Below are 27,219 nucleotides of genomic sequence, written 5' to 3'. Positions count from 1 at the left end.
GGACTAAGAGTGGCCAAACTGCCAAATTGCCCACTTTATTTTTCCAGCCTCCCTTTTTTTCCCCCCTTCACCCCTTAAACCAGCTGCATCTCCAGTGCCCAAAATTTGAAACAGTCTCAGTGGACCAGTCCTTGACCATGCCAAGATTCAAGAGCTCTCACAGGCAAGATAAACACCTTTCAGGCCAAGCCACAGAGGAAAAAAAAGGCCATAAGTCAAGGTCTAGTAAGTAGCCTCAATAGATTAAGATGAATGAATTGCATTCAAAATAGAAAATTAACTTGAGCGCTGAAAATGCAGCAAGGTGAACATCATCATACTTTTCCAGTTACATACAGTAAAGAACAGTGTCCACGTGTACATTTCATAGTGAAGTGCATTTTACACAAGTACTGGGTAATACATTTAAGCATAACAGCAGTGCATAATGGTTTAATATCTTGTGCCCCTTTTCTTCAGCGCACCTGATGGAACAAGGACATTACACAAATGAAAACAAGTCAGCATGTAGTTAGTTTAAAAAAAAATAAATAAAAAAAACCACTCCTCACCTCTGCCCCTTTGGCAGAAGGTAAATTCTGTCTCACAGTCATCATATTCACTTGGCCTCTGCTGGAGGAACGTCTTACAAGTAGGCCTTCTCAGTGCCCCTCTCCCTTCGAAAATTAAGAACAAATGGGTTTGGATGACACCAAAACAGATTTGACACTTGCACTGAAATTAGAATTTTAGACATCTACATAAAATGTTCTCCAGTACACACCCTACCTTGATCTTGAGGTCCAGTAATGTGCCTCAAAGACCTTGGCTTGGCTCCACAGCTTGCCCAATTCTTTTGGTCAGACACAACACCCTCTCTCCATTGTCGTTCTAAACATTTTTGCATGAGTTGACCATCTTGAAGGTATTACAAAATGCAAATACAAAAAAAAAAAAAAAGCATTTAATACTTTACCAATACAAAGCCTACACAAGGCACCCTTTTGAATTCGCTTATCCGCCTTAGCCAGAGTACAATGCTCTTCACAGCACTCTCCTTTGGGGTGAACCCGAGCCTGCTCACATAGCTCACAGCTCTCTTGGCCTTCACAAATCAGCTTCCTGTGCCTGTGTTTGGCACAGTGATGGCCACAAGGGGGCAGTGCGTGCCTGCTGCAACACTTCCTTTTCAACACCCTTGGAGACTCACAATTACTCCGCACCTCTCCTTCAAAGCCATACTCACAATCTTGATCAGAAACCTCATTAGCAACGTCCCTCTCAGGGTGGCTGCAGAGTTCAGGCATTTTGCTCACCCCTCCCTCATCCTGTAGGCTTGAGCCACAGCAGGCACACGTTTTCTGACAGACCATGCAAGTTCTCTCTACACTCAAGAGCTCTTTTCGGGAACGAACGGGCATGTCACTGGTTTCAGCCAGTCTGCCACCACCCACATACACATGCCCAGGAATGAGATCAAGATCCTCCACATCAGTAGAGAACATCTCATCTCTGGAAGAGAGCTCATCTATGGAGGGACTCAGAACACTCTGGCGCTCTTGGGCCACTGGAGGGTAGTAGCTGTAGGAATATGCGCCGCCAATTGAGGACAAATAGCTTTGGGGAGGCAATAGAGTAGATAGAGAATCAAAGTATACAAGTGGGTCAATCTCTCGTTCAAGACTGAGGCCAGCTGTAGTCTTATTGCAGGGCAGGCGAAGAATTTGATATGGTAGGTCGAAATCCTCAGAAAGGTTTATCAGATGTTCCACAACAGTTGTAGCAGTGGAAACATTTCGTACCTGCTCAGAGGCCACACCCTCATTTGAGGCAGCTTTTTCCAAATCACGTCTCTCTGATGGATCAGAAGTGCTTTTGACACTACTACAAAACACATCGTCAGTGGCATTGGTTGCAAACATCTCATTTTGGCAGCACGTTTCATCAGCAACACTCCGTTGATCATCTTCATCCTCATTCACAACCTCTTCCTCATGGACAGAGGAACTGTCAAGAGGCAGCGCATCCGATAACATGCTTTCATCTAGTCTGCCTTGGCTTGACTCTGCATCATATGCAGAGTCACTGTAGGTTGTGGGCCTGACTTGATTGACCTGCTCCTCCTTGCCTTCCTGAGATGAAAGTTGCAATTTGGACTCTTCATTCAAACATGTCAGCTGTTTCTCTCCCTGAATCACATCAGGTGTAGAGGAGACCACCACGTTAGACCCCTTGTCACCTGCTTTGTGTTCACAGACCTTGAGACCCTCAATTTTGTCTATCAGTTTGTTGACTGAATCACTAGGGTCTGTTTGGACCTCAGAACAGGCAGTCTCACGCTGTGTACCCTGATGCTGAAAGTGGTGGCGGACTCGCAAATCATATGACGCAACTGAGGGGAAGTGGGGGCTGATTCTTCTGTAATCAATTGGCTGCATGGGTGCATGTGGGATCACATACCCAGGATACTGCATAAACTGATAAGGGGCCATGTAGGGACGACCAAAGTGCAAAGCTGTTGAGAAAGAGGCAACTTAATGGTTGGGAAGCTACAAGAATGAGCAATGCTTCGAATAAACGGTCTGAACTTACCTGGCCCTGGAAAGCCATAGTGGCCATATGGATTCATGGGCCACTGATACATGTAATAAGGCTGAGATGGTGGCTGAACGTAGAAAAATGGTCTAGTGTGGTTTACTGGATGGTGATGTTGCCCAACTCCCATTGACTGTGAAGTGTTGTTTATGCCTAAAACAAAAGATATGCTATTGTTCTGCTTAAAATAACAAGCAAAGATTAGATTGACTACATATGCATTCTTACCTTCCATTACTTTGTGAGGAGACTTAAAGACAGCACAGGATACAAAACACTGCAATACTGTAAAAAGATGTGCAAAACTTCAATTTTGCAACATGGTAGGTTAGAAGCACTGATTAAAATGGACAGGCATGCTAATCCTTCTGTTAGATAAATATACAATGCAGCATGTCATAACTATATAATTCATTTACACTACTAACCTTAGACGTGAAAGTGACAAAGTGGACTTAAATGTGTTTAGAGCGAGAGCAAGTAACTCTGCGGTTAAAGCTTTGCACTTTAGATTTATAGGTTTTGTAGCTGTTTCCACTGAGCCACTTTAACTCAATCAGTGGCTGCCAACAGGTGTGCCCAATCTAATGAGCTTTTTTAAAGCCTGCACATGTCGGCTTTCAAAAGCAAAGTTGAAGGCTAAGGAATTTTATGCTACTTAGGGGTCGTTCACATCGAACACGTTAATGCCGCCGTCAGCGCTGTTTTCTATTGTTTTCCCAAGTAAACATGCACTAGACACACCGTTTTCAAATTGTGAGGCGTGCCAGAGCATATCAAGGGAGGCGTGGACCGCGATTGATGATACATTTACCAAGTGAAATCAAAACATACATAAATACTATAAAAATGTATTGTGAAGACAAATGAAAATTATTGGCTTAATAGGCCGTAGCTCTATGGCGTTATAACACTGTTAATGTTGTGAACGCATGCATATCATGCGAGAGTACAATGTACGTGCTGCGTGAGTGCGAATCTCTCAGCTCACTCGCGGACGACGCTGTCTTGTAAATTTTCTTGGAGGGGGAGGCTTACTGTCCAAGACTTTGAAAACCACAGCGCTAGACGGACGTCTTTGACCTTTGCGCCGCATTTTTTAGACGCCGTGTCGACTGTTAAAAACTCGATTGTGTTCTGCACTAGACTATTCGTCGCGTCTATAATTTATATATATTAATGTTTTATTTAATTTTTAGCAAGGACGCTGTCTGTGTGAACGACCCCTAACACCTATCATTTTTAATAAGTGACTAAAATGACAATTTTTTTTTATTTATTTTTTTCTGTGACATTTTGAAAGATGCTTAATCCCCTGTCCATTTTTGTCTGGTAATAAAATCCTTGACACCGTTCCTTTAGAATTAGTAACACATGACTGGATTTACTGACTTCCCATTGTCGTTTATATATTTATCTATTAAGTTGTATGCGTTTATCCATCCATTTACAACATTTGTTGGCGTTATGCAGGGTGTGAGTCATCACAGCGCCTCTCTGCGGATTGATAAATCATGTGTTTCAGTTTTATTTGTGTTGTGAGTGAACGAGTGCTGCGCTGCTTTAACTGTCCATGCGCGGTAAGCATATTCATATTTATTGACAGCTGCTAAAATGCTCCAAACAGTTTACTTAACTGAATAGTACTAACGCATACGTATCTAGACGTTTCTCTATAATCTCGCTGGGGAGTTTTTGGCGAGATTTCCTCAGCATTAGCTTGTTAGCTTACGAGTAAGTCAGAGGTAGACGCGTTTAACCAGCGGTAAAGGTTTTGATCGTGTGCAGTGTATACATCTGTCAACCTTCGCAGGTTAGACGAATAACAATGAAGACTGTAAAACATCAGTGTTTCTATAAATGGATATTTGTTTTGAAGAATGAAGTCGTTAACTAGCTTCGTATGATTTGTTATGGTTTCACTTTCATTCACCAGACAGCTAGCCCCTTAGCTAGCCCTAATTTGGTGTAAATAACATCCATCCACGTTATTTAAACGAGGTGACAGTCATACATACCTGTTAAATATTAGTATTAAAAGTAAATAAGGTGGGATTTGTTTTTTTTTTTTATGTATGTTTGACAAGTCAATATACAGACGTGTGACTCTTTGTTTAAATGCTTCAAACATGAATAAATCACTAGCTACCTTATACAAAGACGCTAAACTTTAACTAAAAACTCGACTGAAATGAAGTTACACAGTGTCAACGTTTGTTTACTGCTGTTTTGTCATTAGAAGATAGTGATCTCTCAGGTAATGCAGGCCCTGTGTTTAAAAGCTTTGAATCACTTTCACTTTCAGCTATGGCATCTCTCAGTGATCAGCTGGAGGAGGTGAGGGCGAATGCGGAAGAGAGTTTATTTTCTCCAGGCTGTGCCCAGGAGATGAGGGCAGGGGTGACTGCCATGGCCAACGTACCCCTGCCTCCCTCCAGCAAATACCGGTACATAGCAGCTGAAAACATGCTTATGGAGAACAGTAGTGGAAACACCAGGAAGGAGGTAAGAGCTGGTGTAATGATTAAATTTCATCAGAGTTTATGATTATACAACAGGAAACAACTGTTGCAAACGTTTGACTTGTTTCATACTGCTCTCTTCCTCATGTTTATGCATCAGGCACTGTTAAAGTGAAGTAATTTGCACAAAGTGACCTATGGAATGAATGGGGTTTTATTGGTCGTGTTAATGACTGACATAAAGCTCTTTATAATGCATAGTGCTGGGTAATCTGTCAAAATTTTCTAAAGTGTTTCGCAAGAATCTGTCCTTTCACCCTAATGTGGATATTCCATCCCTTATGTCTATCATCTGTTTCCACTAATATGTATGCACTCAAATTTCCTGCCTAGTTCATTTTTGACACACTGTTGTTGTTGATTTAGGGTTGTGATGTTGAACTAGAGCATTCTTGTGCAGGCTATTCCATTGTACATTAATATCTCCTGATCTTTACAGACACTTGGCTCCCTGCAGAAACTCTCCACAGCTCTTAACATCCTGGAGAAGTATGGCTCTAATCTTACCAACCCCAACAGGCCAAAGTATTGGCGTACAGTGAAGTACAACAACCCTGTCTTCAGGACCACAGTAGATTCTATTCAGGTGCGTGGTAGATGAGATTATGAGACTATCAATATCAGCCTATAAACCACACAAAACATCTGGAACCTTCTGTTTTTAATCATATTGTTTCAGGGAGGCAGAGCAGTACTCAACCTTTATGGGTACACCAATCAGCAGCATGATGGCTTGAGCTTTCCTGATGATGCTCTTGAGCCAGATGTTGAGAAGGTGGCATCGGTGACACTTGAGGTCATGAGCCTACGTATGGAGCTGGACATTTTCATCAAGGTCTGGGACAGCAAAGCAAAGGTACTTGCATAACTGGGTTTATTACAAATGCACTGTAAGCTCAAATAGAGTCTTTTAATTTCTTGCAGGGTGCCCATCCTCATCCAGAATTCTTTGAAAGACTTATTCCCTCCCTCAGTCTGCAGGTACTGTTCCTTTGTCCTTCTATTTAAAGAGTTTTTTCTCCTGATTGTGAGTTCTAACCAGTTTACAGTTGTGCATCTTTACTGCACTCAGTTTATCATTTTTGTGCTTAAAGGGGTAGTTAACCAGAAATGAAAATTTTGTTATCATTTACTCACCATTATGTTCCAAACCAGTATGACTTTCTCTCTTCTGTGGAAAACAAAAGGAGATGTTAGGCAGAGTGACAGCCTCAGTCTCCATTTTTATTGTATTGAAAAAACATGCAATGAATCTGAATGGTGACTGAGACTAACATATACCTTATTCAAAGTAGTGCAATCTTTGATTTTTGAAGAGAATGAAATTGAGGCTGTGAGGGATATACTTACCTGTATTACCTGATCCTGTTTACATGCACACCAAATACGCTGATTACTCCCAAAAATCAGCTTATTTAAAAAATCTGTTTACATAACATTTGAAGTAATCGCGTCATTCTCTGCTTTTGATGTGAAACCGTGAAGTGGCATGCACACAACATGTGCGTGCATTGGATAAGCTGTAAGAACGCCGGTTAAGGTGTTTAAATGCAACACGAAATGGCCGTAATGGGTCTACCCATGTCCATGGGTTTATTCTTCTGGCATTTATGACCTCACACCTATAAAGGAACGCCATTTAATGCATTTACATGAACACACGCGTTGTTGGCTTAGGCAAAATCGGTGTAGGAACGTACATGTAAACATGCTCATTGACATGCACTGTATAAAGCTCTATAACGCTCCTGTCTATAAAATGTTGTCTGGAGTTTTTTTGTCTTAATTTCTTGAAAAGATCATTTTGCAATGTTGGTCCCCGGAACAATTTCAAAAACACTTTAAACAAATGCACAACCCATTGAAGAGACATATCTATCCTTCACAGCCTCATTGTCATTCCCTTCAAAAATCAAAGATGACGGAAAGGGTCTATACTGCCTAATATCTCCTTTCTCCCTTCCTTTTTCATTTTTGGGTAAAATATTCCTTTAAGATTTACTTAACAAACTCTGCATTGTCTTATATGTTCAGGATGATGAGGAACTCAGTCCAGATGCAGTTGCCTTCTCTTCTAACGAGAAATCATGGGAGAAAAAGACTCCCTCGCCTTTGTCAGCTCCTTCTCAACCAAAACCTCCATACAGCCCAGTGCTCTCTCCCTCTTCTCTAGTGCCCTCTAAACAGACAGGTGAAAACGTCACACTCACTGTTGTATTTCAAACAACACTGCCTTTCCCGTTAAAGGAATATTCCGGGTTCAATACAAGTTAATTTCAAACAACAGCATTTGTGGCATAATGTTGATTACCACAAAAAGTAATTTTGACTCGTCCCTCCTTTTTTTTCTTTGTTCTTTTTTGATTTTCTCCCCTTTTCTCCCCAGTTTGGAATGCACAGTTCCCAATGCGCTCTCTAAGTCCTCGTGGTGGCGTAGTGACTCGCCTCAATCCGGGTGGCAGAGGACGAATCTCAGTTGCGTCCGAGACCATCAATCTGTGCATTTTATCATGTGGCTTGTTGAGAGCGTTACTGTGGAGACGTAGTGCTTGTGGAGGCCCACGCTATTCTCCGTGGCATCCACGCACAACTCACCACGCGCCCCACTGAGAGCGAGAACCACACATTATAGCGACCACGAGGAGGTTACCCCATGTGACTCTACCCTCATTAGCAATTTGGTTGCTTAGGAGACCTGGCTGGAGTCACTCAGCATGCCGTGGATTCGAACTCGTGACACCAGGGGTGGTAGTCAGCGTCAATACTCGCTGAGCTACCCAGGCCCACTCGTCCCTCCTTTACTTTAAAAAAAGCAGAAATCTGTGTTACAGTGAGGTACTTACAATGGATGTGAATGGGGCCAATTTTTGAACTTTAAAATACTCACTTTTTCAAAAGTATAGCCACAAGACATAAACAGTATGAGGGTAAACATGATTTTAGTGCGATTAAAATCACTTACTAACCTTTTATTGTGTAAAGTTATAGACAATTTTACATCTTTGTTGCCACAACAATGTAAAGTCAACAAACCCTATAACCTTAAAATGACTGTAAAAATTACAATTTAAACAACTTTACAGCTCAAACAATACCTGAGTTTTAACAGAAAAATTAATGTAAGTGCTTTTATAAAATTATAAGATTCATATTTCTGTCTTTAAACCCTCAAAAATTGGCATACATTCACTTCCATTGTAAATGCCTCACTGTAAACATAATTGTTTTTATTTTATTATTTTTTTTTTTTATATAAAAGGAGGGACGAGTCGAAATAACTTTTTGTGGTAATCAAGATTATGCCACAAATGCTGTCGATTGAGCTTAACTTGTATTGAACCTGGAATATTCCTTTAAGGAATATGTTTAATTGTGGGTATTCTCTTTGTAACGATTGTTCTGCAGAAAATTGCACCATATGTGGAATTAATTCGGTCTCCGCTTACTGTCCCACCTGTACTCAGCGGCTGTGCACAGAATGTGACAGGCTGTATCATTCCCATTCAGGACGATCCACACATGTCAGGATCCCTGTGACTTCCTCCAAACCTACAAAACGGCTTAGGTTAGCACTTTTACCCATAACGTTTTTAACCGGAAACATTTTGGAGAGGTTTTTTTTTTTTTTTTTTAAATAGCAAAAATGCCTATTCTTGGACTCTGCTATGTCTTTATCTAGCTCATCTCTGTCTACATGGCAATGTTCATACTGCACCACAGTAAATACAATGCAGCAGGTTTTGTGTGAAACCTGTGATCGACCCCGCCTGTCCTCTGCTGCCCCTTCTTTACAGGAGGAGCCATCACAGCCCTCTACAATATCTGGTGAGTCTTTACATTGTAGCTGTGTAGATTTTATTTTTCAAGAGTCTAGCATTTGTCATAGTTTCCGCACCAAATATGCCACATCCCACTTTGTTTTGAAGACATATAAGACTTTTTATTTCAGTCTTGCTTAGGAATTTGACATTTATTAGGGGCTTTGTTCTGTGTTATTAACTTCAAATAGAATGGCAGTGTAAAAGCTGCACAGTGGTGAATGCAGGCAGCAGCATTCTGTGTGTGGTGTGTGAACGCCCTCGTCTGGCCACCCGACCTCCTGTTGCACCCTCACGCCCAACTCCCTCTTCTACAGGACTAATGGACAGCCAGGTGCCACTTTCTGCTTTAGCCCACATGCAATGTCTACTAAATAAAATTTTCTTTCAAATTTGTTCAGTAGATACAGATAGCATTATTATGGTTAATGTTACCTTTTAACTTCTGTGGATTCTAAGGTGAAGTGTGTAATTTCATTGCCACTAACAGCACCAAACTGATTCAGAAAAAGAAAAATCATGCAAAAAGGACTATTTACAAACAAACAGTTAGTCCCACCCCAACTCATGCCACTAATGGCTATGCTTATATTTGACATTCGTTAACATGAGGATGTGATAAACGGCCTTTTGTTTAGCATTTCTATGCTTCAAGAATTGTTCCTGTTTTTACTTTTACATTTTCCCTTCTCTTATTTAGTGGGGTTGCCAGTTCTGTACCTATGTCAACCACACGCCATCACCTGTCTGTGAAATGTGTTGTCTTTCAAGATCAGAACCTGCCCCATCACTCTCTAAGGTCCTCCCACTCTCACCAGTCAAGGATGTCACACCGCTTTCAACCACACCGAAAGTCACACCCACTGAGGACCCTGATATGAAGAGACAGAGATTAATGAGGGAGGATGGGCTTAAACTGATTCAGCTTATTCGTGTAAGATTTATATTTTTGCTTTGTACAGCTGTTGTAGCCTGAACACCATCCTTATTAGCTTGCAGGGATAGGTAACACCAAAAATTAAAAACATGGCATTGTTTACTCACCGTCATTTAGTTCCAAATCCATATGACTTTCTTTCTTCAGTGGAACACAAAAGGAGATGGAAGGCAGAATGTTAAGGACTGGCAGCCTCAGTCACTATTCACTTTCATTGGATCTTTTTTCCATACATAGTCATTCTTCCTAAGATCTCCTTCTGTGTTCCACAAAGGAAAGAAAATCAGACAGGTTTGAAAAACAAAAACAAGGTTGAGTAAATCATGACAGAATTTTCCTTTTTGGTTGAACTATCCAAGTGATCATGACAACAAGTGATCACTATCAAGTTCCTCTGGTTTTATTATTGGTACATTTATTATCTCTATTCCTTATCTCAGGAAGGAGAGAAGAAAGGGGTGAGCCCAGAGGAGGTATACACAAGCATGTGTGTATCAGGGAACAGCAATGTGACGCCATATGATTGGCTGAAGACAGAGCTTCCTCATGTGCTTGATGAGATCTGTGTGATGGCTGCATCCTATCAGCAAGAACTCAACGCACAGTCCACTCTGTCAAACTGTTCTGGGGGGAACGAGGGCCGGGATGGACAGAAGAACAACGCTGTGCCCTTGTCTAGAGCCGAAGCCAAACGGGCCTGGCTGGCAGCAGGGGGCAATAATGAGAAGGCTGTCAGACAGGCTCTTAGAGACCGCAGAGCTAAAGTGAGTTCCTGACAGACCAGCCTCGCTGATTGACTATTACATTAATATTGAGGACTTAATTAATGTAACTAGACCTTTCAGAATAGTTAATGATGCAATTTAAAATGCTAGAATATAATGGTCTGTATGGGCTGGATAGTTTTGGTAACACTATAATAATTGTAAATTAGTTTCGCTAATCTGATTGGACAAGCAGAATTGCAAGAATGCTGATATTTAGTATAAGAGTATACCACTGGGATACTTTACTGTTTATATCACTCCGCTTGCCTGTGTTTGCGACAGTCAGTCTGTTTGTGGATAAAATGAGACAAAATGACTGATCATATTGTGTCTAAAACCTAATTTACTCAGTATTAAATTCTTATTCATAGAACTTTTGCAGAAAAGCAATGTTGTAATTATACTGTCTTAAAGAATATCAACATGACTGTGGTTACGTGCAGCCTCAAGTCTATGGCTGAATTACAACAATGCTGATATTCAGTACAACAGCACTCTTGTTTGTGTGATATTGCTTAATTATATGTGTCAGTGACGTGACACTCATTTTTTTTGTCCAGATCTGTTATTTAAAAATACATTACAAATGCAATTCACACAAAACAATTACTTGATAACACCTCTTCTATGATGAACATGTTTTCAATTACTGGGTTCCAAGTCATTTTTATATTTTTGTTCAGAGATGTAAAAAAAAACTGAAAGCTGAAATTCTTGAAAAAAGAAATGTTGGCATAAGTAGTGCAGAATAAGCTTTATTATTATTTCTTTAAAAAAGTTAATAAGTGAAACTGCAGTGGAAAAAAGCAGTAAAATCATATTTTCTAATATGATTAATATTTGAAAAACGTTTGTCCGTTTGGGACATTGGGACATTTAGTAACATTAGGCAATGTCTTGACAAAAAATCAAGACTGTTTGAGAAGTGTTAAAAATAATTATTTTTTCAAGTCATTAATTATAAATGTTTTGGCATTTTTATGAAAAGGCACATTTTGTTCGTCATTTGGTGTAACCCTGAGAAAACTTGAAAATTGAAAATTCCCTCATTATTGACACTCACCCTCATGATATCCCAGGCGTGTATGACTTCCTTCACTAGAACACATTTGAAGAAAAATAGAAAAATTTCTTAGCTCAGTTGGTCCTTAAAATGCAAGTGAATGGAGATTTCTTTTTTGAAGCTCCCAAAATCACAGACAGTCAACATAAACATCATCGAAACGACCCAAACTGTTAAATTTATGTCTTCTAAAGCGATACGATTGCATTTGGTGTGAAAAAAGATCAATATTTAATTAATTTTTAACTATAACCCAACACTTTAGGAGAGGAGAGGATGGAGTCCAAGCGGTCTCTTGTGTGACGTATTCGCGTTGCCATGGATACCGAGGTAATCTCACGCTCTCCACTCGGTTGAGACATCCTGGATAAGCACACAAACACATCATTGTGAGTAAAGAAACGGATGATAACAGATCTAAACAAAAATCAACCAAGCTACTGTACAGCGTTCCTCCTCCTCACTTGTAAACAGCAATGCTCTTCCAGCTGTGACGCACACACGTGTTTCAAATGCCAATGCTGTTACATTGCACGAGTGTACCGCTGCCGAACGGAAGCATTGTATTTAGAGTTTTAAAAAAGTACTTAAATATTTATCTTTTTCGCACCAAAAGTGATCATGTCACTTTAGAAGACATTAATTTAACAGCTGGTGTCGTATGGATGAAGTTTATGGTGACTGTCTGTGAATTTTGGACCTGCAAAAGAGAAATCTCCATTCACTTGCATTTTAAGGACCTACAGAGCTAAGAACTGTTTCTATTTTTCTTCAAATGTGTTCTGGTGAAGAAAGTCATACACATCTGGGATATCATGATGGTGAGTCAATAATGAGAGAATTTTCATTTTTGGGTTTACCTTGAAAAATATGTTTGAAAACTTTTTTGAAATTAATGATTACGTTGCGTACACTTGTGTATTCAAGATGCAAGGAAATCATTTTAATACCAAATAACATTTAATGTCATTAATTCATTTGTATAAAATACTATAAATTATTTAAAAACATTTGAGAAGCCAACATGGACTCAAAGATGACATTTCTACAAACTGACACATGCGTTTTAAACTAGGTTTTTAAAAGATTTCACATTTATCACCTCGGACAACCTTATTTGTCAATGACTCTCTATATATGTACACTGCTTATTTAGAAAAATCATGCAACTTTGATTCATTTATATATTCTTAATGGAATGTTCATCAACTTGTGATCTAAGCATTATATATTTTTTTGTCAATGATTTATCAATGAAAGTAGGCCTAATTAATGTTTACCCTGGTTTTATTTTAGACTAAAGCTATTTTTAAGCATGACATTTGGCTTTCTGTGTGCATGTTATTTAGGTGAAAGAGCTGGGTGCTGTGGGCTTTAATGATGTAGCCTGCTGTGAAGAAGCCCTGAGACAGAGCGGAGGAGAGGTGAGGGGGGCTCTCGTCCTGCTGCAGCGCCCTTCACTGGAGCCCTTCCATCAGCGCATGTGGAGTGACGAACCAGAGCCCCCCATCGACATCAACCATACTGATAAACAGGTGACTGGCCTTTTACCATAGTGTGGATTCACTGAAAGACTGCTTTGGGATCTGGCCAGTAGATGCATACATTTTTTTAGGCTTAGTTTGTAGCCTATTGTCTTTTGTTATATGTCGTAATTTTTATTTTTTAATAATTTTGTAACATTGGGTGCTGAAGATATTTTAGATGGTCAGTGGTAAATTGAATGTTATGCTCAGAAACATCCATATTAAATAATGTATCCTCTGCCTGTGTTTAGCGTGTTTGCCGTAGGTTACTGGCGGTGTATGGTTTGCCCAGTTGGGGGCGCTGTGAGCTGGCTCTGTCTTTGCTGCAGGACCCTGCAGCGCCATACACACTGGAGGATGTGGTACAGGCCGTGCGTGAGTCACATGATCGAGAGTTCATTCGCCGCGTTCTGAACAAGGAATGCCCAATCTGCCTGTCCGTCTTTCCCCACAGTAAGGTACTGAACAAGTTTCATCTCAGATATAAATGCAAGAGAAAGCTTTTTTAGCTTGTCAATTTACCACGTCACGTCTGATTAGTTCACGTTGTTAATGATCTTGTTTATAGTTCTTCTATTTTGGGTGGCAATAAAGACTGGTATCAGCCACTTTCGTATATAAAACGTATTAAATTCCCACTAAATGACTGGGTGAACATCTGCATTAAAGGGACCACATCTGATACTGACATAAGCAACTGTTTTCTTTGTTTTATATGCATTGCTACCATTAATATACCACTACCACCACCAAAATGCTGTGAAAACGTTATTTGCCGAAAGTACAGTAAGCTACTGCTAGTTTAAAACAATTGTGCACACAATTGATCTGAAGCTGAATGTACATAATGGGGCTTACGCTTGCTAGCGAAATCTACCATGTCACATAAACCTACAAGTAAATGGCATGGAGTAATTACGTCCACTCTTTTAGAACTTTGTTGTTGACTCAGATTTCTTACATCAGAGCGCCCTAACCTTGCAATGAAATAACTCTTTTAGCATTTCGACACATCATGACATTTAAAGTGATAGTTCACCCAAAAATTTAAATTCTCTCATCATTTACTCACCCTCATTATATTCCAGGTATGTATGGCTTTCTTTCTTCATCAGAACACATTTGAAGAAAAAATTGAAAAATATCTAATCTCAGTAGGTCCTTAAAATGCAAGTGGATGGTAATAAGACCATTTGAAGCTCCAAAAATCACAGACAGTCAGCATAAATGTCATCCATACATCTCCAGCAGTTAAAATAATGTCTTCTAAAGCAATATGATTGCTTTTGGTGTGAAAAAGATCAATATTTAAGGACTTTTAAACTATAAACCATCGCTTCCAGTAAGCAGCAGTATATGCATTCACGAGGGCGCTGAGTCCACGTGGTCCTCGTGTGACGAATTCATGTTGGCATGTTACGGATGTAATCTCAAGTTCTTCTCTCAGTTGAGACATCCAGGATAAGCACACAAATGCACCATTATGAGTAAAGAAACAGATACAAATACAGATCTAAACCAAAACCAACAAAGCTTCTGTACAGCGTCACACGTGTGTCAGTTCTCGTGTGTCTCACATGCCAACGCGATTACATCACACGCACCTACTGTTGCTGGCTGGAAGCAATGGTTTATAGTAAAACAGTACTTTAAAAAAATTGTTTTGTACTAAAAGCGACCTTTAGAAGACATTTATTTAACAGCTGGTGTTGTTTGGATGATGTTTATGCTGACTGTCTATTCTTTTTGGAGCTTCAAAAGTCTGATCACCATCCACTTGCATTTTAAGGACCTACTGAGCTAAGATATACTTCTATTTTAATTCAAATAAGTTTTGCTGAAGAAATAAATTCATACACACCTGGGATATCATGAGGGTGAGTAACTGATGAAAGAATTTTCATTTTTGGGTGAACTAACTCTTTAAATGGAAAATTGCTTTCAAGTTTACATCAAAGGCTGTATGTGTGAAAGCGCTGTCAGGACTCTGCTTAGTAATAGTACCCTTCTGTTTTGTGGCCTCTGTCTCTGTTTTGCTGTATCTCAGATGCAGTCTCTAACATCGTGCCAGTGCTCTGTGTGCTGTGGCTGTTTCAAGCAACATTTCACCATAGCAGTGAGGGACAAGCACATCAGAGACATGGTGTGTCCTGTCTGCACTGAGCCTGATATCAACGACCCGGAGCACCTCAACAGCTACTTCTCCACTCTGGACATACAGGTAAAAAGAGAGAAAAAGGCTGCAAAAAATGAATAGAAACTAGAGATGCTATGGATGTGGACAGTGCAATAAGGGGAAATTACTTCCTCAAAGAGTTGGAGCACAGCAGCTTGAACGTAACTGCTTCAGGCTACTCTATGTGACTTCTGTAATGATCTCACTGTATATTTGTGTGTATGTTTGACTGCACAGCTCAGGGATTGTCTGGAACTGGATGTGTACGAGCTCTTCCACAAGAAACTGACTGAGCAGGCTCTCATCAAGGACCCGAAGTTCCTGTGGTGCAGCCACGTGAGTGACATATCCTTCCCACACTTTACTAGAGCTTCTTCACCATTTATCTTATAGACAGGGGTTTGGTAAAAAAAAAAAAAATTGCATAGTAGTTTTGATGTAGTAGCACTTAGATTATTATTTTTATAATAGCATTATTAAATAATTGTTGTGTAATTCTATTTTTATTATTAGTTTCCAACTTGTGAATATTTTGTAACAGAAAAATGTATGAAATTTCAAACAGTGACAAAACATGTTTTTTGAAAGAAATAATACAAAGTGTAGTTTCATAGCCAGTAAAAAATATTAATAGCTAGTATATTTTCCCAGTTCACAGGCCACTGACAGTTGTGACAGTTTTTTTGAACCCTGTGTGCATCCCTCTCATCTTCTCATCTTGTTCCCACAGTGCTCGTATGGCTTCATCTACGATGGTGATCAGCTCAAGGTCACATGTACGCAGTGCAGGAAAAGCTTCTGCGCACAGTGCAAAAAGCCGGTAAGCATTCTGAGAAAGCGAACCATGGATCAATCATAGTCCTGCATGACTGGAAGAGATGAACAGTTTTGTCTTCTTCTGTCTCACCGTTTGCCTCTGTCTCTCTCTGCAGTGGGAGCCCCAGCACATGGGGCTCTCATGTGAGCAGTTCCAGCAGTGGAAAAGAGAGAATGACCCGGAGTACCAGCGGCAGGGCTTGGCCGGATACCTGCGTGACAATGGGATCAGTGAGTCACTTTTTGATCTGCTCTGGAAGCCTCTTGGACTTGTGGTAATGCTCTCCTAATCCCCATCTACTGACAGTTAACAGTACCTGTACCACCTCAGAGGAGCTCATCAAAAAACACCCCCTGCACCACTCTGACTACCAGACATGGATTTGAACAGAATTAACCCTAGGAAGCATGTTGCTTGCTCATGCAGTCTGCTTGTTTATTTGTTTTGATGTGTTTGGGTATGGTCCAGTGAAATAACCCTCAAATCAAATATTAATGTTGGGTATTTATCACTTGCAGGCATTTTTATTTGCACTTCTCAAGAGAGAGAGATGAGTTACTGCCTGAACAATTTGTTTATAGTGGTGCAGATCACTTATCACTTGCATATCAAGGCTTTCTGTCTTTCTGTTCTTCTGATTCTATTTCTCTCTCTGTCTTTCCTCTGAATCAGTCTCTCTATCTGTCTGTCTGCTCTTCTGAATCTGTCGTTCTAATTTTCAGTCTGTCTGTCTGTCTATCTGTCTATCTATTGTTCAATCATTTTATCAATCCATCTGCCATTCTGTCATTCTATCTATCATGTTATTGTTCTGTTGTTTTATTGCTCTATCTGTCTGTCTTGTTTGCATCTGTTCTAATCTATTCTATTTACAAAAGTAATGTTTGGTAGTCTAAAATGTATATTTCCTATTGACACACTAAAGCTGAAGATATACATAACTATCTTAAGATAAATGTTTTTGTGAAACATCTTATGTGCCTAAGACTTTTGCACAGTACAATATATATATATATATATATATATATATATATATATAGTTTGTATACCCTTGGAGAATTGGTAATATATGTACCATTTTTAAAGAAAACATGAGTGAGAAGGCAAAACACATTTCTTTTATTTCTTATGGGATTCATATTCAACTGTAGGTTATAACAGAATGGCACAATCATAAAACAAAACATGGCAACAAAGAAAAAAATGAAATTACCCCTGTTCAAAAGTCTGCATACCCTTAGTTCTTAATACTGTGTATTGCCCCCTTTAGCATCAATGACAGCGTGCAGTCTTTTGTAATAGTTGTCTATGAGGCCCCAAATTCTTGCAGGTGGTATAGTAAATGCCTCCCAGGTCATGCAAAGTCTTTGGTCGTCTTGCATGAACCGCATGTTTGAGATCTCCCCAGAGTGGCTCGATGATATTAAGGTCAGGAGACTGTGATGGCCACTCCAGAACCTTCACCTTTTTCTGCTGTAACCACTGGAGGGTCAACTTGGCCTTGTGCTTAGGGTCATTGTCGTGCTGGAATCTCCAAGATCGTCCCATGCGCAGCTTTCGTGCAGAAGAATGCAAATTGTCTGCCAGTATTTTCTGATAACATGCTGCATTCATCTTGCCATCAATTTTCACAAGATTCCCCGTGCCTTTAGAGCTCACACACCCCCAAAACATCAGTGAGCCACCACCATGCTTCACAGTGGGGATGGTATTCTTTTCACTTTAGGCCTTGTTGACCCCTCTCCAAACATAGCGCTTATGGTTTTGACCATAAAGCTCTATTTTGTTCTCGTCACTCCAAATTACAGTGTGCCAGAAGCTGTGAGGCGTGTCAAGGTGTTGTTGGGCATATTGTAACTGGGCTTTTTTGTGGCATTGGTGCAGTAAAGGCTTCTTTCTGGCAGCTCGACAATGCAGCTCATTTTTGTTCAAGTATCGTCGTATTGTGCTCCTTGAAACAACCACACCGTCTTTTTCCAGAGCAGCCTGTATTTCTCCTGAGGTTACCTGTGGGTTTTTCTTCTGGCAGTCGTGGTTGGAATCTTTCTTGGTCTACATGACCTTGGCTTGGTATCAAGAGATCCCCGAATTTTCCACTTCTTAATAAGTGATTGAACAGTACTGACTGGCATTTTCAAGGCTTTGGATATCTTTTCATATCCTTTTCCATCTTTATAAAGTTCCATTACCTTGTTACGCAGGTCTTTTGACAGTTCTTTTCTGCTCCCCATGGCTCAGTATCTAGCCTGCTCAGTGCATCCACGTGAGAGCTAACAAACACACTGACTATTTATACACAGACACTAATTGCAATTTAAAAAGCCACAGGTGTGGGAAATTACCTTTTAATTGCCATTTAAACCTGTTTGTGTCACCTTGTGTGTCTGTAACAAGGCCAAACATTCAAGGGTATATAAACTTTTGATCAGGGCCATTTGGGTGATTTCTGTTATCATTATGATTTAAAAAGGAGCCAAACAACTATGTGATAATAAATGGCTTCATATTATCACTATCCTTGAATAAAATATTTTTTTGCATGATCAGTCATATTTTCAAAATCAATGCCAAAATTTCACAATTTCTGCCAGGGTATGCAAACTTTTGAGCACAACTGTGTGTGTGTGTGTGTATATATATATATATATATATATATATATATATATATATATATATATATATATATATATTTGGGGGAGACTGAGGCTCCTTCTCACATAGGGAAATTGTCACAAAGGATAGCTATATCTCAGTAACAGTAAGACCCCATTTCCACCTGGTATTAAGATGCGTCTCGGGTGATCTGATCACATATGGTCAGACGAGGCACATCGCTGTTTACACCTGCCTGCTTAAATGTGTCTCCTGTGACCACCTGTGATCGGATTTGTAGGGGAGGGACTCTGTTTCAGACGACATATATCTGTCAGTATGTTACTGCATGACTTTAAAGTGCAACAAATTCAGAAGGAAAGACAAAGTGCGAAAAATGGCGCGCTGTCTCCAGATGCATCTGAAATTTAATTAAAGCACAAAGCAACATTTCGAGTAGAATTATCTATTATTTTAGTGGATTACCTGTATTAACGGAGCTTTAGGTGTTTGTGCTTCTCATCTGTTTTGATATCATACACACTGAAGAAAATCCGTTAAGCTTTTTTTATTTTCCGATCGGACGGTTATTTCCTTTTAAAGCCACTTGTAACCAAGCAAAGTTTAACTCTTGTTTTAGCACAGCGGTTGATTGAGAGGTGAGGGGTGGAGCTTCACTGCTGTTCAGGACGGATTAGCATTTACACCTCAAATGCGGTGGTCACGTGTTTTTGACCACATTCGTATGTGGTTTTTGTGATCAGATTACAAAATGTTTTAGACCCCGTTTAGACCTGTACTTAGTACTGACCACGTCATCAGATCACCCGAAATGCATATTAATACCAGGTGTAAACGATGTCTCAGATTTGGAGTCAAAAGTCCAGTTGCGCCAATATGTTTTCTCTAGCAGAGGTTTTGTATGTTGGTTTTACACAACTAGTTCAAAACCCCTTTAAAATGTGAATTTGTTTTGTGAATTCTACCCTACAAAGTAAATTGTCACTTATTGTATTGTTTTTAAATGCTATCTTTTGCATTTTTGTTTCATGAACCGTATTGTGCCTCATAATTGTTTTCTTTTAAATATTTAGCTGAAAAGCCTTTTATAGGATGTTTAATGCAGGCATTGATTTAAAAACTTTTTAAAAAAGTGTATATTTTGTTTTGATGGTTGTGATAAAACCTACACCACTGGTTTGGATGACAACATGCCATGCTATTAGGCCAAGTTGTCACAAAAGATTAATGTGTGTTCAATGTACTGTGTCTTCCTTGGCAATATCGGTGGAAATGTTCCATCATTTTTTGTAACCAAGACTTTAAAGGCATGTGGCTGTTCAGAAATGACTTTCAAAAACAAACCAACCCTGAGAAATCTTGAGTATGAAATATAAAGTGAAACAACTAGCTACAGTATATCCCCTATATGTTTATATGTATTTCATAATTTGCTTAATAATTGGTAATATAAAGAAACATCTCTCACTCTCTATTTCAGCTTGTCCTAACTGTAGGTTCCAGTATGCACTTGCCAGGGGCGGCTGTATGCACTTCAGCTGTTCTCAGTGCAGGTATCAGTTCTGCAGTGGATGTAACAACCCCTTTCACACAGTGAGTCTCTCTTAACTCATTGCTCGTCTGTTCTTTTCTGTCTTCTTGTTTAAAGATTGTTCATGCCTGTTTGTAGGTCTGTGTGCATGTTATATGGTGTCACATACGTGAAATTCAATTTGAAGCCAGTTATGTTTGTGGTAAAAGTGGAAGCCTTCTCATGAGCATGGTTTCTTCCCTCCTTCCTATTCATCCCTTTTCCACTTCCTCTCTCCTTCCTTCACACTCTTATTCCCCACTTCTCTCCCTCTCTGGCAGACGTGTGCAGTGAACCAGTGTACTGTGACAGGTCTGCATGCCCATCACCCCAGAGACTGCCTCTTCTACCTCCGAGACTGGGAGCCTGCCAGGCTTCAGGCCTTACTACAGGTACATACACACACACGCTTGCTCTCTCTCTCTCTCGCTCTCTTTCTCTCTCTATGGAAAATAAATTGATTGTTGTAAATAAGGAGGTACAGGAAATTAAGAGGACAGGGTAAAATACACTCACTGAGCACTTTATTAGGAACACTATGGTCCTAATTAAGTGTGTATGTGGTCTTCTGCTGTTGAAGCCCATCTGCCTCAAAGTTTGAGGTTTTTTGCATTCTGAGATGCTATTCTGCTCACTTCAATTGTACAGAGGGGTTATCTGAGTTACCATAGCTTTTCTGTCAGCTTGAACCAGTCTGGCTATCGTCCGTTGACCTCTCTCATCAACGAGGCATTTCCGTCCGCAGAACTGCCGCTCACAGGATGTTTTTTGTTTTTGGCCCCTATCTGAGTAAACTCTAAAGACTGTGAAAATACCAGGAGATCAGCAGTTACAGAAATACTCAAACCAACCCGTCTGGCACCAACTATCATGCCACAGTCCAAATCACTGAGATCAAATTTTTTCCCTACTCTGATGGTTGATGTGAACATTAACTGAAGCTCCTGACCCATATCTGCATGATTTTATGCATTGCACTGCTGACACATGATTGGCTGATTAGATAATCGCATGAATAAGTAGGTGTACAGGTGTACCTAATAAAGTGCTCAGTGAGTGTATAACAATAAAAATGTAATAATAAAATGAAATAGAGTACAGTAGAAATGATTATACACATATAAAGCTGTTGTCAGAAGTAAATCCCCTTTAAGGTAAATCACATTTAAGAATCATCACAACTCTCTCTCTCTCTCTTGCTCAAGCACAATGTGACGCTTTAACACAGATACTAAAATTTCCTCCTCCACACCCACAGCGTTTATGTGCCAGGGTTGGTTTGTGACATATTGTCTCTTATCTCCACCGTTTGATTTTGCCTACTTGACCACATTGTCATTTTGTTTCCTCGTAGAAAAAGGGGGTGAACTACAATACTGACACTGCTCCTGGAGCACAAATGGGTATGTCTTTATTTGTAAGAGTATAAATGCTAAGAAAGCTTTACTTGTTTAGTTTATTCTGACTGTGTGACTGTGTTTTAGTCTATGTACCCCAGCACTTTTGTAATCTGTTTGTGTTTTTCCACCTGTCTGTCTCTTAATCTAATTGATCTATCTCTGTCTTAAAGTGTAGTTTACTTCCAATTTCACTCTTTATTTCAACTGTACAGTGGAACAAAATAGATTTTACTGTAATGAAAGTCTAAAAGCCAGGCATCATAAAGCAAAGCACTGTTTTCAGACTAAAACTGCCATCCAATTACTGCTTCCCAGACCAAGGCTATATCTGTACCGTGAAATCGCTCTCAAACGCACACACACACCTATTCCTTACAGCTTTATTTCACACTCTGTCCCACTTCTCCATCCTGAAAATATCTCCCTCAAAAACTCTGCCTTTCCTCTAAACACATCCTTGCTGTGTTTTTTCACGTGTGCTTCAGGTGTGTGCGGAGTGATTGAGCAGAAAGACGAAGGGCCTCGTCCAACGGACTCTGCGTGTGGGGCTCAGACTCAGCCGGGCCAGGCGGGACTTTGTGAGTGAGTGACATCATTATAACCTTCCTGACTGCCTCAAAACCTTGGCAACTCATCTCAGAATTCTTCGGTCATTTACGTTGTCTAGTGCTAAAGGAATTGTTCACTGCAAAATTAAAATTCTGTCATTATTCTGTTAATTAAATAATCTGCTCACTTCAAAGTTTATGTGCATTGCTCTGTCCTGTCTGTATTGTGTTAATGCATTATTGCAGTGTTTTCAGAGCAGTTCTGAGCTCCACAGCTTCATCTCGTGCTCTGAGTAACAGATTGCTCCACGTTCGGTTCCGTTTGCCTGTGTTCACTGAGAGCGTTATATTTAAAGCACTCCAGATTCGCTTTAATTTCACTTTTGTGTAATTCCAAAAATGCTTGCTCGTTACTTGTTAATATACAAATACAAATAATACACCCCATGGCACCAGGTATTAGTGGTCAGAGGAGGGGAAGACGTTAAAATGAGGAGCACATTATACAGCTGTTGGGAATTCAGCTACACAGAAACTAATGAAGTTGTCCGCCAAAATAAAAGATAGATGGTTAAGAACTCTGGTTTAACTGGACCGCATAGCAATGCCTTGAGCAATTTATTTTATTACAGAAATATTTTACTATTGTATAATAATGATAATAATAATAATAGTGATAGTAGTAATAATAATAATAATAAATATTATATTATAGTACAATAACATAATATTCAGGTTGGGATCCAAAACATGATGATAAAAGGTGGGCTGAGACCCTATCACAAAGTGGACAAAAACAGATACACAGTGGACAGGTACAATGTGAATAAGAAGACGGTGCTCTTTTTCTGTTTGTTTCGCTGTTTTATTTATTTGTTTGTTTGCGACTGAAGTGAAAAACGTCCGAGTTTGGTTTTTTAAGGGGACTCGAGTGTGAACCATGAAAGTGTGACCTGTCTTTTTTTTTTCTCCCCAATTTGGAATGCCCAATTCCCAATGCGCTCTAAGTCCTCATAGTGGTGTAGTGACTCGCCTCAATCTAGTTGGTGGAGGACGAATCTCAGTTGCCTCCGCATCTGAGACTGTCAATACACGCATATTATCACGTGGCTTGTTGAGCGCATTATTGCAGAGACCTAGCGCATTTGGAGGCTTCACGCTTTTCTCCGCGGCGTCCACGCACAACTCGCCACGCGCCCCACCGAGAGCGAGAACCACATTATGGTGACCAAGAGGAGGTTAACCCAACATGACTCTACCCTCCCTAGCAACCGGGCCAACTAGTTGCTTAGGAAGCCTGACTGGAGTCACTCAGCACGCCCTGGATTCGAACTAGCGATTCCAAGTGTGGTAGTCAGTGTCTACCCAGGCCCCTGGCCTGTGTCTTTTTATTGGCAGTAGACCATGTGCAAAACATTACCAAATGTTGGTCAGAAGAAAACACTTATTCGTTTTTTTTTTTTATTATTTATCATATCACAGTTCAAAATCGCAATCTCTATATTTTTCAAAATAATCACAATTTGACTGTTTAAATTGTGCAGCCCTAGTTCAAATAAAAAAACTGCAGTTCCAGGAGTTCCAGGTTTGATGCCATTGACATTAAAACACCTATAGTTGCCAGTTTGCAAATGCAGAATGAAGAAGGAGATTTTAGAGCTGCAGTGGCGTAACTACAGGCAGTGCAGGATCTGCATCCGCACTGGGGACTGGGGTGAAACAGGGACCCACGGTGGCTGCCCAAAAGGGAACAATGAAACAACCGCTGGCCCGATGGCGAAAATGGCAGAGGGGCTGAACTATTCCTTTAAATCTATTGTAAGTTTCATGCTGCCTTTGTGTTTTAGGAAGCATTATCGAGAATATCTGGTTAGCCTCATTAATGGCTATTCGATTGACCCTGCCCCCCTCTTCAGTCCCGAAGAGCTGCTCGTGGCCTGCAGGAGATACAATGTGGAAGTCATGCAGGGGGAGGGAGAAGATGACAGAACATACTACACAAGACTTCTTAAGGTATACGGATCCTGTACATGACTGTCCAGTTGTTGTCTATAAATCTTACCTTTTTTTTTATTTGTACAGCTCTCAAACGCTTTGTTTACCTCTCAAATCTGCAGAAACTCATGGATGACGTACCTCTGGGTGACAAGGTCCCTCGCAAGAAGTGAAGACATCTTTTCCTCCCTCATTTAACATGTGCTGACTATTTTAACTGGGTGTGTGCCTGTAGCTCTGCTTGATTGCATGAGCTGAGAGGCAGACAGAATGTCAAACACAGTCCTTCCCTATTCTCAGTAACTACGTTTCCATCCAAAAAAAGTTTTAGCACATCAGAATAAAGCTGATGGAAACGCAAATTATCGCTAAAATTTCACAAGTGTCGACATAATATTTTTCCATTTAACACTAGCACATAAACTCCATGTCGATACATCAAATGTCACGAAAAACTGGTTTGGAAGCACTTTTTGTCAAGAAAATTGGCATTAGCGCAAAAATGTAGTGTCACATGACAGAATTTACCCCAATCGTTAGCCTGTGTTAATCATGACGACAAGGTATCCTTGAAATCAAATTTATTGTAGGCTACGTGATTTTGGATTGATATGAACGGCATAAAGATCTGATCACTGCAAACATGACACTTCCAGGAGTGCCAACACAAATATCTTGTATCAAGACATGCACACTGACAAGTGCACGGAGAACAAATTAATGGCGACTCTTTGCGATTAATCGCGGTAGACATCCGTTTATTTATTAAAGTTGCTTTTACACACCATTCAAAATAATAGACGGCAGTCATGGAATTAGCCCACAATACAAAAAACATATCATTTCTATGCACAAAGATGTTTTAAATGAAAAATAAATACACAATACTAGAAGAAAAGCATCAGTGTGCTTTTTTGGAACACTAACATATAACCCAATTCTATTAAATTATTGTTTAGCTTTTTAAAAAATGCCGGCAAAATTCCCTGTATTAAATTAAATAAATTACCAAACGAAAAATGCATTAAATTAAAAAAATAAATTACCAAACAAAATGTATTTTATTTTTAGACCTATATATGCCTTTTCTTTACACAAACTTAAATTAGCCGTACCCTGTTCTGTAGACGAATAAAGTCGGCTGAATGACATTTTCTACACTTCAAGACTATAAACTATCAGAACTATTTGTCCAATGCGGAGTTCACTTTCAGAAACCGAGCTTTTGAACCTTTTAAAACTTTAAATATTTTAAATCTAACCCTCTTTACCTTGGATCGCATTTGCTGAGCTTCTTCAGAAAATGTAAATTGCATTGTGACGCTAAAATTAATTTGAAATGATAATCAAGTTCAGTTGGTCGTTAAAAGTTGTGGGACAAATATACGGGACATAATGCAGTTGTGATGGCAATGCTTTAGATTAGATGATTGTTCAAAATAGCCTATTGAATATCAGGAATGTATCATATGTAAACCCTGATATTACACTGCATCAGTATTTCTTTAATAGCTGTGCACACAGCATATACACATGGATGGATGGTCCTTATACTAACACCGAAAATTTCCCCACTACTTGGTGCAGGTTGCCAGCTTGAACAGGGCCATTACGATTCGCTTTTGGGATGGAAACGATGGCAACCTGCGATAGGCGCAACATCAGAACCAGTATTAAAGTCCTATCAGAAGGGCAGCTGTTCCCTTTTGATTGGAATTCCTCGTCTTCTGATTGCATTTATTTGTGAAATTAAAATGACAGTTAGCTGGTTAATTTCAATGAATTGTCTCAATACTCTCCCCATTTTACCAAAACTTCGGAGGAAAAAAATTAGGGACATCTGGGAGGGGAATTAGCGATAAACACACATTTCTGTATGGAAATGGCTTAAGGGCAGATTTATTTTGCGATAAACCAAAACTTATGCGACAAAGTGTTTTTTTTAGGCATGATGTCATCACGCACACCATTTTTATCGATAAAAGGCCATTTGAATGGAAACAGGCAGAAGACGGCAAATTTCGCAAAAATACTTTTACGCATTTTCACTTTGTCGATAACAAAATAGCGCAAAAAGTGGATGGAAACTAGGCTAATGTGATGTAGTTGTACACATCTGCACAATGCATACACTGTTATTTTTTAATCATTTTGTTCACCAAGGTTTTGTGATCAAAATATCATGCTTTTAATATTGCTATGATTTTAATAATTCTCAAATTGCCATATACTGTCGCTTGATGATTTGAAAAAAAGACAAAGAAAAAAAAACTGATAGCTACTATGAAACCATTTATAATCTCTATTGCACAGGCAGAAAAATCACGGAACAGCAGCATTTTAAATAGTTTTAAAATTTTAAATAGAGTAAATCTTTTGGTGCCTCATGGAGTAGAGTTCATTATCAGAATCTATTAATAGCTGAACTGAGTTCAATTGAATCAGAAACTAAATATTTAGAATGATAGGTGTCAAATGATACAAAGTGAAAAAATGGCTTGCTCTTTTAAATCTGGGTTTTATGTACATATATATGGATTGATTAAAGATAATTTATAACATTTTGTTGCATCTAAGTGTCAAACATTATTAGAAAGACAAAGCAATGATGATACCAGCCATGCTTATGTCACTCAAAATCAGAAAGACACATTTTATTATTATTTTCTGTTATGTCAAGATTGTCTCTAAGATCAGAGCCCTTAAAAGCACATTTTGGCTCATCTCTGTATATGTGTTAAAGCCATTTACATTGGGGCTGTAGTCAGTGAAACCACTGTTCAGGTGCTATTTTTGGTCTTGGGACATTTGTGCAGCCACATATTCCTGAATTCATACATTTCATTTTTGACACATGATAATGGAAGCACAAGAAGAGCCTTTTTATTAGAAA

General features: G+C 39.5%; 2 protein-coding genes across 3 annotated transcripts; one reads left to right on the top strand and one right to left on the bottom strand.

Moving 5' to 3' along the window:
- Positions 1-35: 35 nt before the first annotated feature.
- On the bottom strand, positions 36-3,670 carry LOC127441167 (bucky ball-like). Its single transcript, XM_051698371.1, has 6 exons — positions 3,566-3,670; positions 2,572-2,755; positions 956-2,494; positions 769-870; positions 552-656; positions 36-464 (listed from the first exon to the last, which is right to left on the bottom strand). The coding sequence occupies exons 1-6, from the start codon at positions 3,668-3,670 to the stop codon at positions 433-435; spliced, it is 2,067 nt and encodes a 688-aa protein (XP_051554331.1). The 3' UTR covers positions 36-432.
- Positions 3,671-4,079: 409 nt separating this feature from the next.
- On the top strand, positions 4,080-26,890 carry LOC127440448 (E3 ubiquitin-protein ligase RNF31-like). Of its 2 annotated transcripts, XM_051697015.1 has the most exons (23): positions 4,080-4,154; positions 4,880-5,079; positions 5,536-5,682; positions 5,776-5,931; positions 6,021-6,077; positions 7,131-7,287; positions 8,502-8,661; positions 8,776-8,921; positions 9,106-9,248; positions 9,615-9,848; positions 10,292-10,615; positions 13,031-13,216; positions 13,459-13,665; positions 15,255-15,428; positions 15,621-15,719; positions 16,114-16,203; positions 16,316-16,430; positions 20,294-20,406; positions 20,665-20,775; positions 21,738-21,786; positions 22,269-22,365; positions 24,179-24,344; positions 24,449-26,890. In XM_051697015.1, exons 1-23 carry the CDS (start codon positions 4,148-4,150, stop codon positions 24,497-24,499), a joined length of 3,189 nt encoding a protein of 1,062 aa, XP_051552975.1. In that variant the 5' UTR covers positions 4,080-4,147; the 3' UTR covers positions 24,500-26,890. The 2 variants fall into 2 exon arrangements, with proteins under 2 accessions (XP_051552975.1, XP_051552976.1); XM_051697016.1 differs by lacking the exon at positions 24,449-26,890 and having other exon boundaries at positions 22,269-22,361; positions 24,179-24,326.
- Positions 26,891-27,219: the final 329 nt, after the last annotated feature.

This window comes from Myxocyprinus asiaticus, chromosome 5 (genome assembly GCF_019703515.2).
Source record: "Myxocyprinus asiaticus isolate MX2 ecotype Aquarium Trade chromosome 5, UBuf_Myxa_2, whole genome shotgun sequence".
Lineage (NCBI taxonomy): Eukaryota > Metazoa > Chordata > Actinopteri > Cypriniformes > Catostomidae > Myxocyprinus > Myxocyprinus asiaticus.
The sequence above is the reverse complement of the archived record's forward strand: the minus strand, read 5'-3'. Positions and strand labels throughout refer to the sequence as shown.